The sequence below is a fragment of the Phyllobates terribilis genome, unplaced genomic scaffold, assembly GCF_046119375.1.
Source record: "Phyllobates terribilis strain yellow unplaced genomic scaffold, ASM4611937v1 Scaffold_5__5_contigs__length_657084704, whole genome shotgun sequence".
Lineage (NCBI taxonomy): Eukaryota > Metazoa > Chordata > Amphibia > Anura > Dendrobatidae > Phyllobates > Phyllobates terribilis.
The window spans coordinates 621809767-621831115 of NW_027362765.1; the positions used below are offsets into that span (position 1 = coordinate 621809767).

At 41.8% G+C, this 21349-nt stretch overlaps 1 protein-coding gene across 1 annotated transcript in view; it reads left to right on the forward strand.

Annotated features, from left to right (window-relative positions):
* The window catches only part of TMEM132A (transmembrane protein 132A), a 279841-nt gene that overhangs the window by 157026 nt on the left and 101466 nt on the right, over positions 1–21349 (forward strand). The window contains exons 7-8 of the mRNA XM_073686115.1: positions 2498–2641; positions 2732–2913. Coding sequence (XP_073542216.1) covers positions 2498–2641; positions 2732–2913 — 326 coding nt within the window. The remainder of the gene's footprint in view (positions 1–2497; positions 2642–2731; positions 2914–21349) is intronic.

The window sequence follows — 21349 nt, forward strand, 5'->3', positions numbered from 1 at the left end:
TTGCTGTCCTCCATCATTGCCCCAGTATATTGGATAAAATAAAAAAAAATCTTACCTCTCAGCCCGCTCCCCTGCAGCATCTTCCACACCAGCAACTTTCTCCCTAACACACGTGTGCGCTGCTTGCTGACATCATCAAGCCACGTGTTTCTGTGTCACACAGAAAGCGCGGGCGGGCAGGAAGCAGAGGACGGATTCCTGCAGCTCCGCTGTCATTTTCTCCTATAGGCAACGGAGCTGCAGGGATCGCTCACTGCTCGCCGCACAGGATGAGGGCAATCTGGCCATGGCCCCCCGGAGCCTTGGGCTTCGAGAAACTGGCCAGATTGCCCTCATTATTTTCCACCCTGCTAGAGCCCCCCTGCATCGGCTGCACCGGCAGTATGTCGGCCCCTGACCTTTGTGCCCATAGTAGAGGTCTGAAATCTCCCAGTGGGTGACAGATTCCCTTTAATGAAGTATCTGTGTTTTTTTAGGCTCCACATAGAAGCGTCTGAAGATGCTGCTGAACCTTGAGGTAGTGATGAGCGAGCTTGTATTGTTAATCCTTCCGGCAAGCACGCTCGGGTGCTCGCTGAGTAGTTTCGGCGTGCTCGGCATCTATGTTTTAGCCGCCGCGGCTGCATGTGTCACAACTGTTGTGAAATCCTTGCATGGGTCATAGCTGTCTAAACAGCCATGACACATGCCGCGGCGGCGGCTCAAACATATTTATTTACTGACCAGCAAACGGTCCCACCCAGCGAAGAGGGGCTACGGAGCAAGGAAAACATGGGAGAGGTGAGTATAAATAAAAGCCGGGAAAACAGCTGAGCTGCGACGGTACGCGGGACAGTCCCGCCAAATACGGGACGGTTGGGAGCAATTTACTATTGACAGTATAACTCCATTATACACTGATAGCTGCAGATTACCTAGACTTGCTAGTGTAGTTTAGACTACTGAAATTTTTGTTGTGATTAATACCTGTTCTTGATCATTTTAGTTAGACATGATCAAAACCCTAACCCCCCTTCTCCTCATCCCCCAGCTCACTAGAGATGACTGTCAGACAAATAATTCTTTGGTTTGCAGTTCTGTCCCAAAAGCAAGGTGTGTTGCAACTTACAAGAAGTGGGCCTGTGTGCTGTCCAGCCCTGCTCATATGCCTTCATTGACGGATAAACAAAAATGTTATAGGTCTCAGAGATGAGTGGATCACTTCGTGCAACCTCAATCCACTGTCCAGCACTTTCTAGGTTACCCGGCGTAGTGCTTGATTCGGCCTGGTGTGACATCATTTTCGGCACAAAGGTGATGTATCGCCAGCCCAACTAATAAGCAGGGTCTGAGATCCCTGAGGGTAAGGAAATTTGCGCAACTCCTATCCATGGCCAGGTTTCACTGACCTAGACTGTGGACTGGGATAGCATGAAACGATGCCTTCAGCTCCATTCTCAGAATGTGCTAACATAAAAACTTGTTTTTATTAAAAGCAGAAAGAGAAGAAAAAATAGTAGAATTGGTATTGCCAAAATCGTAAAGATCTGTAGAATAAAGTTAACATGTAATTTATACAAAATCATGAAGAAACTCTGCTGTTGTTTTTGTTTACAATTCACATTCATCCAAAAAACTTAATGCCCTCTACACTTCAAAGTTTATGGCTGAGTGCCCACGATACAGATTTAATGCGTTTCCACGGAGGCATTTCCACCGGGGAAACTCATTAAAATCGCTTGTTAAGAGGTCTGGGATGTATCCCAATGATAATCCGCATGTGCTGTGCACATGCTGCGGAAATTTCCACTGCAGATTATCATTGCGGAAAAATCCACCTCACAACCAATTTGGGCGCGATTTTGCGGCAAAATGGCGCCCATTACCTTGCACTGAACCGCATAATATCCGCATGTATACATGCGACGCTGACGTCGGCAGGTCTTTCAATCCACTGCAAAGTGCCGGCACCGAGCGAAGCAAGCCAGCGCGGGCCATCAGAGGGTAAGTATATATTTATTTTTTTATTTTTCACCACTCTCGGGTCACACTATATAAATCCATGCAGTCTGCATGGATTTATATTGTGTGACCAAGTTGTCACAAGCACTTTCCAAGTGATGCTAAAATCGCTTGGAAAGCGCTTGTCAACCTGCATGCGGAAATGCATGTGAAGAACGCTTCACATCCGCATGTCCCTGGCAGGAAAAACGCATGTATAATCCGCATGTACAATCCGCATGTACAATCTGCATGTATAATCCGCATGTACAATCCGCATGTACAATCCGCATGTGTTTTTTCTGCCAGGGAGATGTAAAACACTCAGGAAAAATCCAGAGCATTTCTGCATCGTGGGCACATAGCCTTAGAAATGTTTTCTCTGTGCAAAGAATGACTGAAAGCTAAAACCATGAAATCTCAACAATAAAAGTAGAATGACACAAAATATATCCATGTACATTTGCAAAGACTGTGTTCAGGACCTTACACACCCTTTTATTATTCTTTAATGCAGTCTCATGAGATACTGAATACAGCTCCTCTAACCGGAATTTCTCAGAAGATTCCTGTGCGTGTGTTTGCCTTGGAGGCTGGAGGATTTGTGATGGATGTCACCAGAGAGGCAGGATGTGAGACTCCAAATGCACAGATTATACAGGTATATGTATGCTGTTCTTTAGTATGTACACAGTAATATTGATATTCTCATTTTTGTCAACTAATTATTTTTAAACATTCATCCTGGCAGGTGTCAGATGCCTGTGATTTCTTGTTTGTTGGTGGAAAGGAGACTCAAGGAGCTGTAGGTGTAAAAGTGGAGTTTTGGCTAGAGCGCCTACGTTCCTCTCTGTCACTTTCTCTCTGGGTGCCTCTGCTTCCTCTGAGAGTTGAGGTGTCTGATATAAATTTGCAGCGTTTACCAGGATCAGGGTAAGTTACTATTAGGTTCATGAAAGACCGAATATCCATTGAAAAGCATAAAATTGGGCATACATTGTGATCAGCTTGTGAGACTCCGTTATGGTTAGTTTATTTGGCGGTAGCTGAGTTCTTTTATGTTTGTCCCTTGATAAGCTCTTGATATAGGATGTTGGGGAATTTGAGTGACAGCTGTCTAGTAATAGGGACAATGAAGAGTTCTTCCTACCTGTCAGATTTCCCAGCTCCCAATATTCCCCTCTGGATGGATCACCCAAAGACTATTGTAAAAGGTTCCTAAGAGTGAAACTTCAAAGACGTTGTCCAGGTTTGGCACGAAAGTCTGCAGTCACACCATGTGACGGCAAACTTGAGAATTCTCACAGCGCACACTGTCAGCATTCTCCGGTGCTGGCAGCGAGACTGGGCGATCATTTGACCACAAGTATGTGATATGCATATTCCCGGCATCATTCTTACTAGACGTGCTCCTCCTCGCTCAATACAAATGTCTGTGGAACAGTAATTATTCCGATTTTCCCGAGTTTAGCCCAACGAAACTGTAATAAATGTGGGAGGTTATTATTACCCCAAAGTGGATAAATAGTAGCCAGACATCACATCTACATAATATTTTTAAATCCCTTCTAAACTTTAGTTAGCAAAAAAAAAAGAGAAGACAATAATTAATACATAGAAATATAATTCTATTGCCTTCCTCAACCTGTCAAATTTCTGTATATATAATGGCTGACTGTCCAATTTATGGTTACACCTGAAAATTATCCAAATTTAGATATCACTTCTATTACGATAAGAAAAGTGTGAATAGCCTTCCCAAAGACAATAATAAGTCTTTGGCATAAAGTGCAGTACACTCCTCCAACTGACCTAAAACTCACTATCACCGAATGCTGCCTAATGGCGCATGGCAAAGATTCTACAGCCAGTCTAAAACTTTCCAATACCAACCTGAACGCACAACCCATGCTTTTGTGGTAAAATATAGCAAATTAATTCACCCGACAAAGTTTGAACCAAAACCAAACTTTTACAGGATGATACCTAGATACCCCCACTATCAAATGTCTTGGCAGCATCTAAAGACTACGGTATATAGCTCTGTTATGGTGGTTATCTGGACCACCTGAATATTCAGAAATAATTGTCTTGAATTGATTTACTGCAGTTGATTTTTCAAACATGAATCCTGCTTGATTGGCTTGTACTATGTCACCACCTGAGACAAATTCATAGCTAATGCTTTTGCCAGTACCTTTATATCTAACATTAATGAAGAAACTGGTCTGTAAGAGTCTGGCTATGTCAAGTTCTTCCCTTCTTTAGGTAAAATTCTCACCTAATTTATTGAAATTGGGAACTGTCCCTTCTAAAACCCATCTTCCAACACAGAGAATAAATGTGGGATTAACTCCTCTTAATATGTCTTAAATATGTCTACGGGAATGCCATCCACTCCTGGAGCTTTATCATTCGCAATTAGAGATTAGGGGATGTTTTGAAATTTCAATTTTTCCAGGTTCGCCGAATTTTCCCAAAAATTCCATTTGTGCCAAGTTCACTGTGAATTTCAAACCTGCAAATCCTCGGAGATCTCGTAGGACTGTGTGGGGCCTCTTTTGAGCTCTTTAATGGAAACTTAGCCTTATTAATGACCAAGTAACCTCAGCCTATTTGGCTAGGACAAAATCGATGGTAAGCAGTGATAACCAACAGGCTATTAACCCTTATTAACATATGACGTAACAGTACGTCATGGTTGGGATGAGGTTCCCGCAAATTGACGTACAGTAATGTCATGGTGATCATGTGGGCACATAAGCTGTGCCTGTACGACCGCCGCCAGGAGCTCAGTTTAAAGGAGTATTCCAATCTCCAACATCCTATTGTGACATGCAGAAGTAGTGCTGTTGCTTTAAAAGCATTCAACAACTTATTAGAAGTAACACAAGCACATGAGACAGGAAGTGTTGTGCTCCAGAAGCATCCAGAAACTAGATGGGTTAACACAGTCACAGGAGAAGGGGAGTGTTTTAGCAGAGCCCCAGGGGGATTGTGGGGAAGTTGTTTACTGTCTGGCTGGAGCCCAAGAGAAAGGTGGTGTGTGTTCTGTATCTCACAGAAGCGCCCCTGCAAGTGAAAAGGATTCAAGTCAGGAGTGAAGATAAGCACAGGTCAGGTAGAGTTCCTGAACTATCATTGCAGAATATTGGCAGGCAGAAAGATAAGGACTAGTGTTGAGCGAGTATGTTCTATTAACCCTTTCGCCGAGTATGCTCGGGTCGAGCTCCGAGTATTTACAGCTGCTCGGTGATGTGTTTGAATCGCTCCCGTGTGCATGATTTGCGACTGTTTGACAGTTTTATTACATGTGAGGAATGTCTACTTCTTACACATTCCTCACATGTAATAAAGCTGTCAAACAGTTGCAAATCATGCACATGGGAGCAATTCAAACATATCACCGAGCAGCTGTAAATACTCGGAGCTCGGCCCGAGCATACTCGGAACAGAACATACTCGCTCAACACTAATAAGGACTGGAAAAAATGGTGTCACAGGGATTATCTCCCTCAGCAAACCCTCTCCCCTCCTCCATCTCACTGTGCTGTAAAGAATGCTGTGTTCATTAATGTGCCTTTGCATTAGAAATGCGCTGTCCTGTACTACTGGGAAGACTGTGACCTGCTGTACTACTAAGAAAACTGTACTGTTTGTCACTGGAGCCTGTTGCTCATAAGACTTAACTTGCACTGGCTGTGCGGCTTCTTATTAAATGCTACTGTTCTACCGTTTATAAGGACTCTTGTCAAGTGTGTCTGGTCAGCAGGTGAAACTACCTACGTATCTGTGCCCGAGAGACAATACTGCTGTGTGCCTGAGAGAAGCTGCAGCACATGGTCTATGGTCGCCCTGAGTAACGGTTCCCCCAGGATTCCAAAGAATTCATGTAACCTGTCTCGCCCCTGTCTGAACCTAGCGGCGTGCATGTAACACCATCCCAATATATATTAGATGTAGTAATAATAATATTGGCAAATACCTGGAATTAGAAATGTAGCATAGTTCTTCTAATAAACTGTGTCACCTACAACTTGCAATGCCCAGCCCATGTGCTGGGCATTGCAGTAGCTTAGATATCCATGGTTATGACCACTAACAACTAACTAACTGTCTCTGTATGAGTGGTCGTGACCATGGACACCTGAGCTATTGCAATGCCCTGCACATGGGGTAAGTGACATAGTTAAGCAGCAGAACTATATTGCATTTCTAATTGGAGGTATTTGCTAATATTATTATTATTAGACCTACTACATATAGGGAATAGGAGCTTGGAGATGAGAATACCCCTTTAAGTGATGGCCAAGCTCTGGTTGTCACAGCCAGGGCCAATGGCTGCACTGCACTCCCCTCCAGGGTTGCCAATCATCCAGAAATTTCAGAACAGTCTGTAAAAATAGGGTACTTTTTTGGCATGTCCATAAAAAAGTGTAAGGCGTCAGTGATTTTTTAGATGCAGAAAAAACCTATACAGATTATTGACAGTAATTATCATCATTTTACAGTGAATGCAGCTAATATCAGAATTATGGGATGTAGACATGTATTACTTATAATAATTTATTATAGTTTTCCAATGTGTTTTTAAAAATATTGTCTTGATAAGCAGTCCAGAAAAAATAAAAAGTGAAGTTGACAACACTGGCACCCTCGCAACGTGATCACAGGCTGCCAATGGTAGTCATGGCAACCGAAGGCCAAACAATGACCTCCAGGTCTGCCGGGAGTATGGTCTAAAAGGCATCCTGTCAGTGTAACACTGACAAGTCTAATGCATTTATTGCAATGCATTAAACAAGTGATCAGAGAAGTCCCATAGAGGCACTTAGTAAAAAAAATAGTTTTTTTTAATAAAAATGTAAAAACAACCCACAAAAAAAATCGTCAAATACTACTCCAATAAATGTGTATTTATGTGAAAAAAATCTTAAATGTCAAAAGTACAGTACACATATTTGATATAGCTGCGTCCAGAATGACCTGATCTATAAAATTGTCACATTAATTAATTACTTCCATGAACAAAATAAAAAAAGTAACAAAAACTAAATTTTTTTCATCATACAGCTGAACAAAACTTGGAATAAAACATGATCAAAAAGTCATATGTAAATAGGATTAGTATAGCTGAAAACGACATCTTGTCCCACAACCTACAAAATCAACAAAAAAAAATTCACATACTACTCCAATAAATACGCGTGTTTAAATGAAAACATAATTAAATGTAAAAAGTACATATATTTGTTATAGCCGCATCTGAAATGACCTGATCTATAGAACTGTCCTTAATTACCGTATTTAGCAGATTATAAGACGCACCCCAAATTTTTGGGAGGGAAATAGGAAAAATAATTTTTTAATAAAGTGGTGGTGCGTTTTATAGTCCAATTTTACGGTAGCTTACTGGGGGGAGAGTGGGCAGCTGCGGTGGAGCGGGGTCACTGCTTGCTGCAGGAAGCTGGCGGCAGCAGGCCCGGGGCTGGGAGAAAGGAGTGTCTTGGCGCTGCGAGGCCGCGGCCCTGGGCTGTCAGAAAATGTCGGCGTTGTGCGGCGTCCCCGCACTTCCCCATTTATTCCCCTCCGGTGGTCTTCAGGAAAATGGCCGCTGGAGGCAGTGCATGTCGGATTGAGATCTCGTCTCTCGAGATCTCTCCCTACTCCTGCCGCCGGCCTCCTGCAGCAGCGACCCTGCCTCCTGTGATCCCGCTCCATCAAAGCCACCCCCAACTGGTAAGTTACATTTGGATTATAAGATTCACCCAAACATTCCTCCAAATTTTTTTGGGGAAAAAGTGCATGTTATAATCTGAGAAATACGGTAACCCCTTCCATGAACAAAAGGAAAAAAAAGTAACAAAAACTAAATATTTTTCATCATACAGCTGAAGAAAACGTAGAATAAAACAAGATCAAAAAGTTATATGTAAATAGCTGAAAACGACGTCTTGTCCCACAAAAACAAAGCCCTCATTTGTCTCAATAAGCGGAAAAATAAAAAAGCTATAGCTGTCAGACTAAAGCCATACATAAACAGTATTATTTTCTATAAAATTGTTTTTATTGTGTAAAAGCAGCAAAACCTCAAAAAACAATATAAATTTGGTATCGCTGTAATTGTACTGACCCGAAGAATAAAGCTGTCGTATCACTATTAACAGTCGGTGAACGGCGTAAAATAAATAAATAAAATCAATTCCTAAATTGCTTTTTTTTGCTAATTCTGCCTCCTAAAAAATCGGAACAGAAAGTGCTCAAATAATGTTATGACCTGAAAAATAGTACCAATGAAAACTCCAACTGATCCCACAATAAACAAGCCATCACATGACTCTGTCGATAGAAAAAATAGAAATATTATAGCTCTCAAAATATGGTGATTGTAAAAACATTTTCTCGCAAAAAAAGCATTTTTTAGTGTGTGAAAGTAGCAAAACCTAAAAAAAATATAAATCTGGCGTTGCTGTGATCTTAGTGCCTGGATATATAAAGCGGTCTTATCACTAATTACCATAAGGTGAACGGCATAAAAAAAATGCAGTAAATGCATTCAATTTGCTCTTATATCAAATTAAATTTCCCCATTAAAATGAATTGAATTGCTTTTGATCTGTTCCAGCCCCCCCAAAACAATACCAATTTTTTTTGTTAGGTGATTTTAAATAAGAAAAAATAACTTTATTAACCTGTTCAGGACCGCCCACTGTACATAAACGTCGGCGCTGCCTGGGCTCTGTGCAGCGCCGACTTTTAAAAACGGTTGGTGGTCCCGCAGCGCTCAGGACCCCCAGGGTCCTGCAAGCGCTGCGGTTCCGGTGCAGAGCGATAGCTCTGACATGTGACATCATGGGGACCTGATTGGATCAGGTCCCCATGATGTTAACCCGTTCCTATCTTCTATATGCCGCGATCCATAGCGATCGCGGCATTTAAAAGATTGTGACACCCGGTGGTCGGTGATCGGGACCCCCACGTACCTTAACAGCGAGGGGATCCCGGTGCAGAGCGCTTGCTGTGATCTCTGACCTCATCGAGACCTTATTGGCTCTGGTCTTGATGATGTCAGCGTCACACCTGCCAATCAGAGAGATCACTGGGGAAGTTTGTTGTAGCAACAAACTTTCCCGGGCGATCTGCCTGATAAATACACTGTTTCTCCTCAGATCTCAGTGAGAGAGCAGAGGAGAAACAGTGTGACTAGATCTGTGTCAGTCTTGCCAATGTGACATAGTAAAAAAAAAAAAAAAAAAAAAAAAAAGGAAAGTTAGAGTTAGGCTAAAGTTAGGGTTAGCTCAGGGTTAGGGTTAGCCTTAGGGTTAGTCAGTCTGCTCAGTCAGTCAGTCCCGTCAGTCAGTCCCTTTCCGGTCAGTCCAGTCCCGTCCGGTCAGTCCCGTCCGGTCAGTCCCGTCCGGTCAGTCCCATCCGGTCAGTCCAGTCCAGTCCGGTCAGTCAGTCTCGTCAAAAAATATAAAAACAAATAAAATGGCCCGTCAGACTTATACCGCAGAGGAGGTGTATGCCCTGCTATGTTCTGACAGTGACGACAGTGCAATCTCAGATGGAGATATGGATTTTGAGGGCTTTAGTAGCGGCGACACTGAGAGCTCAGAAATGAGCAGTGATTCTGTTCCATCCTCAAGCCCAAGGACCAGTACAGCAATAGGAGCAAATAGCGCTACTGGAGAAACGTCTCCAAATCAGGGAACACTGCCCAGTACAAGCGCTGTCCCTGCTACTAGTGAATTGGCGCACGCCAGTGTACAAGGGGCGCTGCCACATGATCTAGCATTTCCCAGATGGGAGGCTTCGGATTCGGCTGCTCCATTCAGCCCTGATTTCAACGCCACTCCTGGTATAAATGTGGAGGTGGAAGATTTTGGACCAATTCATTTTTTTAATTTGTTTTTTACAGACAGCTTGCTAGAGCATATTGTCGTGCAAACAAATTTATACGCATCCCAATTCATAAGCCAGAATCCCCGATGTTACTATGCTAGGGCAAATTTATGGACACCAACTAATGTCCCGGAAATAAAAAAAATTTTAGGACTTACATTTGCCATGGGGCTTGTTAAAAAACCGAGCATTCGATCCTACTGGTCCAACCGCCCTGTTCAAGCCACCCCTATGTTTTCAGTCATTCTTCCTAGGACCCATTATGAAATGCTCAGGAGGTTTTGGCATTTTAACGACAATAGTCAATGCCTGCCCAGAAATGCCCCAGAACATGACAGGTTATATAAAATCAGACCCATCATTGAAAATTTGTCAGAAAAATTCTTAAGGCTCTACACCCCAACGCAAAACATTTCTATAGATGAGTCCCCTGTAAAATTCAAAGGAAGACTGCACCTCAAGCAATTTATCCCATCTAAAAGGGCAAGGTTTGAAATAAAGCTCTATAAAATGTGCGAAAGTTCAACCGGATACACATCCGCTTTCCGCATATATGAGGGGAAAGATAGCCAGCTAAACCCACCAGGATGCCCTACTTATCTGGGGACATCTGGAAAAATTGTTTGGGAGCTGATAAGTCCATTTTTACAAAAAGGCTACAATCTATATGTGGACAATTATTACACCAGCATACCCCTATTCAAAAGTCTGGTTGAACACAACATCGGGGCTTGTGGGACCATCCGTAAAAACCGTCAGGGGTTTCCACAACCATTGGTCAACCAAAAGTTCCAAAGGGGGCAGTCAGGGGCTGTACGCAACGGAGAGCTGCTTGCCCTGAAATATAGGGATAAGCGGGATATTTTTGTCCTCAGCTCGATCCACACAGATGCAACAAGGGCCACTGTAGAACTAGGATCCACCACTCCGAAGCAAAAACCTGTGTCAGTCATTGACTACAACAAACACATGGGGGGTGTGGACCTTGCAGACCAGGTTCTACAGCCATACCAGGTATCAAGAAAGTCCTATACATGGTATAAAAAGTTGGTTATTTATTTGTTTCAGGTGGCCACATACAATTCTTTTGTGTTGTACAAAAAAGCAGGAAATTATTTTGATAATGTTAGCCCCGCTCATCCATTAGAATCTGAGGATGTGAAAAGACTCACTGAGCGACATTTTATTGCACTTATTCCAGCAACAGAAATGAGAAGGAACCCCCAGAAAAGATGTCGTGTATGTACTAAGAGAGGAATGAGGCGTGATACCCACTACTATTGCCCACAATGCCCATCATTGCCAGCCTTATGCGTCACTGACTGCTTTAAAATCTTCCACACAGTTCCTTGAGGGGTCTAGTTTCCAAAATGGGGTCACTTGTTGGGGGTTTCCTCTGTTTAGGCACCTCAGGGGGTCTCCAAATGCAACATGGCGTCCGCTATCGATTCCAGCCAATTTTCCATTCCAAAAGTCAAATGGCGCTCCTTACCTTCCGAGCCATGCCGTTTTGCACCACATATGGGGTATCAGCGTGCTCAGGAGAAATTGCACAACACATTTTGGGGTCCATTTTTTCTTGCTGCCCTTGTGGAAATTAAAAATTTGAGGCTAAAGTAGCAGTTTTGTGTTAAAAATGTGTTTTTTTATTTTCACACTTCAACATTATAAAATTCTGTGAAGCCCCTGGGAGTTCAAGGTGCTCACCACACATCTAGATAAGTTCCTTGAGGGGTCTTGTTTCCAAAATGGGGTCACTTGTTGGGTGTTTCCTCTGTTTAGGCACCTCAGGGGCATTCCAAATGCAACATGGCGTCCGCTATCGATTCCAGCCAATTTTCCATTCCAAAAGTCAAATGGCGCTACTTATCTTCCGAGCCATGCCGTGCGCCCAAACAGTGGTTTTGCACCACATATGGAGTATCGGCGTGCTCAGGAGAAATTGCACAACACATTTTGGGGTCCATTTTTTCCTGTTACCCTTGCAAAAATTAAAAAATATTGGGTCTAAGGTAAATTTTTGTGAAAAAAAGTTAAATGTTCATTTTTTCCTTTCATGTTGCTTCAGTTCCTGTGAAACACGTGAAGAGTTAATAAAGTTCTTGAATGTGGTTTTGAGCACCTTGAGGGGTGCAGTTTTTAGAATGGTGTCACTTTTGGGTATTTTCTGTCATATAGACCCCTCAAAGTCACTTCAAATGTGATGTGGTCGCTAAAAAAAGTGGTTTTGTGAATTTTGTTGGAAAAACGAGAAATCGCTGGTCAACTTTTAACCCCTATAACTTCCTAACAAAAAAAAATTTTGGTTCCAAAATTGTGCTGATGTAAAGTAGACATGTGGGAAATGTTATTTATTAACTATTTTGTGTGACATATCGCTCTGATTTAAAAGCATGAAAATTCAAATTGCGAAATTTTCAAAATTTTCGCCAAATTTCAGATTTTTTTCACAAATAAACACAAGTGATATCGAAGAAATTTTACCACAATCATGAAGTACAATATGTCACGAAAAAACAGTCTCCGAATCAGGGGGATCCGTTGAAGCGTTCCAGAGTAATTACCTCATAAAGTGACAGTGGTCAGAATTGTAAAAATTAGCCAGGTCATTAACGTGCAAACCACCCTTGGGGGTAAAGTGGTTAACAGCCTGCATTTGGCCCATGAACTAATCAAAAGCCTTAACGTTCAGTGTGGTGAGCATGGATGAACACTCCATTCCACTAAAATGGTTTGAAAGGAACATGCAAAGCCAAGTTCAAATCTCTGCATTTTTATTTTGGATATTCCATCCATTCTTTAAATCCCCACTTTTGTTACATCTAACATTAGATGACACATGATAAAAACGGATCAGACAACTGATGCTATACTATTATGTTTGTACGATTAATGTTTGTTCTAACTGCAACATGTGATTTGTAACTGCTGACCTGGGCAGAAATGTCACTCCATCGTCATATGATCCCCCTGATCCCTTCTTCCAAGCGCCTTTTTTCAAATGTTGTGTCTATTTATACCTGTTTCTACTAAATGTATCGCTATTGTGGTTGTCATGAGGAAGAAGTTTGTACACTTCCAAACGCATTGACTAAATAAACCTCTTACACTCAGATTGGCATCCCTCATATTTTCTACTTGGCAGCGCAGAATTAACCCATATGTTTCTCCATTATCTGCATTTTCATCCCCTCGTGGGTCTGCAGCAGCCGAAACGTTATCAGTGGTTGTGTGCACACAACCCGACCAGGTGAACACTATTAAGTTATTCTCTCAACATTGTTACCCAGATAAGACCCCATTTTTGCGCTTTTTGTCCTTCCAGTTCTACCTTTATTTGGATCCACAGTGTCTAAGCAGTCATGTATTGCATTGAAAACAGAGTTCTTATACAATAATACAATCTAGAACATTTACAATTTTTCTTCATTATTCAGATTGTTCACATATCTCCATTTTCTTAATTTCTAGATAAGACTGCCCTCCTGTGGATATTTCAAATAGTGCAGGTTTCAGCAGTAAAGCTAATGCAATCAGGCTATGTGCCCACGCTGCGGAAATGAAGCAGAAATTTTCTGCATGTCCTCTCCTGGATAAACGCATGCGGAATTCCGCACGCGTTTGTCGCGCGATTTCCACATGCGGAATTGCCTTGCGTTTTCTATTGCATTGTAAAGGCAATTCCACTTGCGGAAATGCTAAATTAATGAACATGCTGCGGATTTTTCCACGCAGCAAAAACGCTGCGGAAAAATCCGCAGCGTGGGCATTGAACTTGCGTAATTACATTGGGGACCATGGGGGGCGGATAACATAGTGTTTTACAAGCGTTTACGCTGCGGAAATTCCCCAGCATATCCGCTTGAAAAACGCTACGTGGGCACAGAACCTAAAAATTTTATTGAAAAATCAGTTATCACAATATAATATATACAAAAAGGAATCACCAGCTCACCTGGGTAATAGCGTCCTGGGGCACAAAACACGAGGAACCACTTCGGAGACCATGCAGGAAAAAGAAAGGAGAGGTTCCAGCCACAGAAGAAATCCCAAAAATAGTTTCTTTTATTGAATTAAGATACAGATGCCATAGCACATGTCCATAAAAGCAACGCGTTTCGAACGCAAATTGTGCGTTCTTTATCCAAGCTAGATACAAATGGCAAATGGCCAGTATATATATGTGAATAAACTAATAAAAACATAGCAATCAAATCACATGATATAAAAACAAGAGAAGCTATAGGATAATATACAGATTGCGATAATATACAAATGAGCAGAAGACAAGTAGTACAATTAAGTGCACATACAAAGAGTAATTCTCTGAATACAAAATTGAAGAAACACCAAAATTTTTTTTTCTTTTTAATGATAGTGGAAGAGAAGTTCTCGTCGCATATTGAGCCCATCCGGATGACAGGTATTCAGAAAATACATCCAGAAAGCTTCTCGATCCAAGAGATGTCTTCGATTGTCTCCACCTCTTGGGTTTAATATAAGACATTCGATTCCATATACCTGAAGAGAAGAAGTACTTCTATTGTGAATTTCAATGAAGTGCCTGGAAGCATGAGATATATTGCGATTAGTTATATTCATAATATCTCTAATATGTTCTGCAATACTTTTTTTTAATTTACGTGTTGTAGATCCAACATATAGTTTATTGCAACTTGTGCATTCTATTACATATACTAGATAATCGCTATTACAGTTGATAAATTGTTTTATGTCATGCTGTTGAGTATTTCTGTATTAAAAAATTCTTTAGTGGTTTTGACATAACGACACATTCCACAGCGATTCTGACCACATTTATAAAAACCTTTGAAATTGAGCCAAGTATGTGGTTGTTTTTTTGGTCTCTGAAAACTAGGGGATAGCATGTTGCCTAAAGTTTGAGCCCGCTTTGCCACTACTCTGCAGCCTGATTTTAATATCGTGGCCAATATCCTATCATCATATAGAACAGGTAAATATTTCAGAATAATTTGTTTGATCTGAAAAAACTGGGGACTAAATTTTAAAGAAATTGTTGGTTTGTTATTTTGATAATTAATAATTTCAAAATTGTGTGCAGAACTATTATTAGACGTCTGAATGAGATTTTCCCTGGATTTATTATCAACAATTTTTTTTTAGCTCTCCTGAATGTCCATGAAGGATAACCTCTTTTAGTAAGTTTTTTCTTGCATGTCTCAATTTCGTTTTGAAGCCCCGTAGCATCGCTACAATTTCTTTTTATGCGGGTAAATTCTCCTACCGGAATAGCCTTAATAGTGGAAAGTGGATGTCCACTGGTGGCATGCAAAATACTGTTACCTGCCATAGGCTTCACAAACGTGGATGTGACAATTTTATTCTCACTAATTTTCAAATTCAAATCTAAAATAGAAATACAGGAAGAATGAGAGCAGTGAGTGAAAGACAAATTAAATGCATTTGTATTGAGGTATGTCATAAATTCTGGTATGGCAGAAACATCTCCACACCAGATGAAGATCAAGTCGTCGATGTATCTGCCATACCAGAAAAGACAGTGGGACCAGGGGTTGGAAACTGTATATAGCTTGTCATATTCCCAGAATGACATAACTAAATTAGCGACAGAGGGAGAATATTTAGCCCCCATGGAAACTCCTTTGGATTGGAGAAAATATTGCTGCTCATACATAAAAAAAATTATGAGTCATAAGAAATTGTGCTACACTTAATATGTAGCTAGATAGTTCAGGGTGTAGTTGCTATATTTTTTTATATGAAAATCTAGTGCTTGTAATGCAACTAGTATATAGTGAAACCACATCGCAACTTAACCAGCTGAATTCATTTCTCCATTCCAAATCAGCCAATCGATTTAAAACATCTTTCGAGTCTTTTAAGAAACCAGCAGATCTTTATACAAGAGGCTGCAGTAATGTATCGAGCCAGTTCCCCAAATGTTCAGAAATGGATTGAATGCTGGACACAATAGGTCTCATGGGAGGGGGTATAATTCCCTTGTGAGTTTTGGGTAACCCATACAAACAGGGTAACATGGGGTGATCGACCAGCATGAAATCCTTCTGCTTTTCTGATATCGCTCCCAAGTTAAATCCTTCCAAAATAATAGCATGCGTAGCAGTCTTATATAATTCCAGAGGGTTACAGGGTAGCTTAGTATAAGTTGTAGTATCAGATAATAATAGTGACATTTGGGCATCATACATTACTTTGTCCATGACAACCACTCGACCTCCTTTGTCGGACATTTTTATTACGATATCATTGTTGTGCATAAGTTCATGAAGAGCCTTATTTTGACTATTACTGAGATTGCTAGTAGCTGTCTTAGTTTCAGTAGATGTATAAAGAGTCTTTAATTCGTGTTGAATCATATCTTGAAATTTGTCCATGGACTCCGTTCTAGATTGAACTGGATAAAAATATGGATTGCTAGTTTTGAAAGAAGATGATGAATTCACTGAGTCCTGTTGCGAAGCAGTAGTAGCCTGTAAATCCTCCAAATTCATTATAGCTAATTGTTCCTGAAAATTGAAGTTAAGATAATAATTGGCTTCGAGGGCTTCACCCTGGATAATTTGTTCCCCCTGGTCTTCATGGAAAAAATGCCTTTTAACAGTTAGATTTCTAACAGATTTGTTAATGTCCATTAGAGTGTCAAATAAATTGAATTTCTTTTCCGGTACAAAATTTAAACCATACGCTAGGACCTGTAGTTGTTGAGGTGTTAGAATTTGTTGTGATAAATTCAATACATTGGATGTATCATGTTCATTCACGTTTGTTTCTTGCAACGAGACGATGTTCTTGGAATGTTTGGTATGTTTTCTTCCCCCTCGTTTAGTGCGTTTCTTCTGCGTTTTTTTGGTTTTTTTTGTTTTTGTTTTTTTGAAAATAAGAAAAATCCGATTGGACATGGCTGGAATCTGTATCGTTAGTATTTGTATCGGATGTGTCTAAATCTGATGAACTGAAATTCACATGTAAAAAAGAAATTGTAGCGATGCTACGGGGCTTCAAAACGAAATTGAGACATGCAAGAAAAAACTTACTAAAAGAGGTTATCCTTCATGGACACTCAGGAGAGCTAAAAAAATTGTTGATAATAAATCCAGGGAAAATCTCATTCAGACGTCTAATAATAGTTCTGCACACAATTTTGAAATTATTAATTATCAAAATAACAAACCAACAATTTCTTTAAAATTTAGTCCCCAGTTTTTTCAGATCAAACAAATTATTCTGAAATATTTACCTGTTCTATATGATGATAGGATATTGGCCACGATATTAAAATCAGGCTGCAGAGTAGTGGCAAAGCGGGCTCAAACTTTAGGCAACATGCTATCCCCTAGTTTTCAGAGACCAAAAAAACAACCACATACTTGGCTCAATTTCAAAGGTTTTTATAAATGTGGTCAGAATCGCTGTGGAATGTGTCGTTATGTCAAAACCACTAAAGAATTTTTTAATACAGAAAAAACTCAACAGCATGACATAAAACAATTTATCAACTGTAATAGCGATTATCTAGTATATGTAATAGAATGCACAAGTTGCAATAAACTATATGTTGGATCTACAACACGTAAATTAAAAAAACGTATCGCAGAACATATTAGAGATATTATGAATATAACTAATCGCAATATATCTCATGCTTCCAGGCACTTCATTGAAATTCACAATAGAAGTACTTCTTCTCTTCAGGTATATGGAATCGAATGTCTTATATTAAACCCAAGAGGTGGAGACAATCGAAGACATCTCTTGGATCGAGAGGCTTTCTGGATGTATTTTCTGAATACCTGTCATCCGGATGGGCTCAATATGCGACGAGAACTTCTCTTCCACTATCATTAAAAAGAAAAAAATTTTTGGGTGTTTCTTCAATTTTGTATTCAGAGAATTACTCTTTGTATGTGCACTTAATTGTACTACTTGTCTTCTGCTCATTTGTATATTATCGCAATCTGTATATTATCCTATAGCTTCTCTTGTTTTTATATCATGTGATTTGATTGCTATGTTTTTATTAGTTTATTCACATATATATACTGGCCATTTGCCATTTGTATCTAGCTTGGATAAAGAACGCACAATTTGCGTTCGAGACGCGTTGCTTTTATGGACATGTGCTATGGCATCTGTATCTTAATTCAATAAAAGAAACTATTTTTGGGATTTCTTCTGTGGCTGGAACCTCTCCTTTCTTTTTTCATCACAATATAATGCAGTAACAACATATTATTTAACACATTGTTACCCATTTGTTACGACAGTTGATTAGTATACCCATTATAACCAAAATGACCCAGAAGGTGACCTTTTTGTCTCCGAAAATCAGGAGGATTGAGCATCCTACTTACCGCTGGCAGAATTTGCCATTAATAATCATCTTCAAGAATCCACTGGCAGGTCACCATTCTTCGGTGTATACAGTTATCACCCACAGTTTGGTATCTTCAGTGGGGGAGGAGCTTCACGAGTTCCTCAGGAAAAACTGTTTGCTTCGTCGCTCTCCTCAATATGGCAAGGTGTTCTGAGGAATTTAAAGATCATGGGGGACAGGTATAAATGTATGGCTGACAGAAAATATATGGCTGACAGAAAACGCTTGCCAGGTCCGGACCTGAATCTGAATAACTTTGTGTGGTTGTCTACCAGGAATATAAGATTGAAAGTTCCTTCTTGGAAGCTGGGACCTAGGTTTATTGGTCCCTATAAAATAACTGTTGTCATTAATCCAGCAGCGTTTCGTCTTGAACTTCTTCAGGCCCTTAAAGGGGTTGTCCACTACTTTTACATTGATGCCCTATCCGGAGGATAAGGCATCAATGTATAATTGGCCGGGGTCCCGCACGCGGCACGCCGATTGGCTGTCACCGGCCGGAAGTGCTTGCCTGCGGGACTCGGCCGTCAAGTTGTAGTAGCCACCGCGGATGTGCAGTACACCGTGGCAGCCACTACAGATGGACGGCCGAGACCCACAGATAAGCCTTTCCAGCTGGTGGCAGCCGGCACCGATAACAGCTGATCGGCGGGGGTGCCGCATGTGGAACTCTGGCCGATCATACATTGATGGGCATCAAGGTAAAAGTAGTGGACAACTTCTTTAAGGTCCACAACGTGTTCCACAGGTCCGTTCTCAAGAAGTATGTGGAACCTCTTGAGCCCTCATCTCTACCACCGCCCCCAGTAATGGTTGATGGTAATCTGGAGTTCCAGATCTCGAGGATTGTAGACTCTCGTCTCCAACGTTGTTCTCTACAATATTTGGTGCTCTGGAAAGGCTATGATCCATAGGAGAGGATGTGGGGTTCAGCATCAGAGGAGAACCCTCCCAGGTTGGTTCGTTCATTCCACACCTTTTATCCTGAGAAACCCGGTCCTGAGTGTCCGGAGGCCACTCGTAGAGGTGGGGTACTGTCACGGGTGTGTCAGAAGTGACACAGTCACCCTGCAGTTGGTTGCAGGAGATCTCTACGTTTGGCATTGCAGACACCTTCTTAGAGGCTGTCTCTAGGACCCAGCGGCTACCTTCCTCTGGCTAATTAACACCCTGGCCTGGTTGTATAAATACCTGCTTTGTTTTTTAGAGGGAGGTGCCGGCGATATTCATTACTCCTTGTGAAGGCTTGAGCGAGAGCAGCACTTCTTCCTCTCCGGTGCTTGAGGACGTGTGCGCATTTGTCTGGAGTTGCCTAAAGCTAAGCAGTTTTACCTTGTTTGTCCTTCCTTGTTCCTTGTAGTGTTCAGTGGCGATCGACTAGGGCTCATCCCCTTCCTTACTTAGCCTGGGCCAAATGCCAGGGAAAGACAGGGCGAGGAACGCCTGCGGCGATTGGTGAAAAGCCAATATAGGGAAGTTAGGGGAGACAGGGTGATATTCTATCAGCCAGGAGGTCTCCACTCCCTTTTTCCCTAGAATCTGGGCTTCATTTTCCCTCTTCCCTTTGTGTTGCACTAAGTCTTTTCCACACCTTGCATGACAGGTCTACAGCCCTATCTATTTGTGAACATGCTCCACAGGATCGACAGGAGAAGCAGCCCCATCTTGGAGCAGAGGGCCTAACTAACAGGTTTTGAGATGGTGGGTGGATATAATGGCTTCTAACTAAAATATCACTCAATGTTTTTGACCTTTTTGGTCTTATTGAGGGTTTGGGGAATATGACCCGATTCTGAATCGGGTCAGAAAGTAGAATAGTCCAGTATCTATTAAAGATATCGTACATTTCCCTCCATTTAGCATGGTAGAAAGTAATGAGCCTCACCTGTTGGTCAGTTTTCTTTTCTCAGAAGTTGATCCCTTGAGGTAGCCTTTGCTCTGTCATAGCCCTGCTAGATAATATAGTTACAACTCTGTGTATACACATGTTTATATGTATGTGCTTTGTGCATGCATGTGCCTATATGTATGTGCTCTGTGTATACATGTGTGTATGTGTTCTGTGTATACATAGATGTATATGTGTTACGGTGCCAGGTGGTGGAATCACTGTGCCGTGGTACAAGGAGGGACCGGAGGGGCGTAACTAGGGACCTCACCCGGACCGACCTTGGCTATACGGCAGCTTAGTCGACTCCATAAACAAAGGAAGGACCGGGAAGGTGGACCAGGTGCTATTTCAGGACCGGCCTCGTATGAGAGTAGGCGACTCCCACGGGACTGATGACAGGCACTGACTGGCACGGCAGATAGGCACGGTAGATAGGCAGGGAGGAGGGCACGGCTGGTAGAAAGGCTGGCGGGCAGCACTGGGACCTGAGGGCAGACAGGAGCATTAGACACAAACAGACAACATTGCTCAGGCACCTCCATCTTGGAGGAAGTGCCTTAAGTAGTGGATGTCCGGCTATTGGTCGGGGACATCTTGGGGCAATGCACACGGCCCCTTTAAGAAACAAGGAGCACGTGCGCCCTAAGCATAGTGCCCTGTGTTCTGCGCGCGTTGCACCGTGGGCAGGCCCTGCCTGAGAAGCAGGAAGAGGAGCGGAGCATACAGGACCAGGGCCACACCGATAAGGGGGTCGGCATCTCTGCTGGGTGAGAGAGGCAGAAGGTAGAAACGCCGGTGCTACAGTACACCCCATTTACGCCCCCTCTTCTTCAAGCCCGCAAGAAATTTTTCCAGTAGAAGAGGAGCGTGAATGTTCTCCCTGGGCTCCCAGGACCTCTCCTCAGGACCAAACCCCTTCCAATCCACAAGAAAAAAGGATTTTCCTTTTGGTAGCCAGAATGTTCTTTACTTCAAAAACATCCTCTGTGGAGACTGGATCTGGAGTGGTAACCGGATCATCAGAGAGAGGATGGAGGACGACAGGCTTGAGGAGAGACACATGAAAGGAATTGGGGAACCGTAATGAGGCAGGGAGTTTGTTTGTACACCACAGAATTAATTTGTCCCAGAATCTCGAAAGGGCCGATGTACCGCTGACTCAACTTGTATGAAGGTAT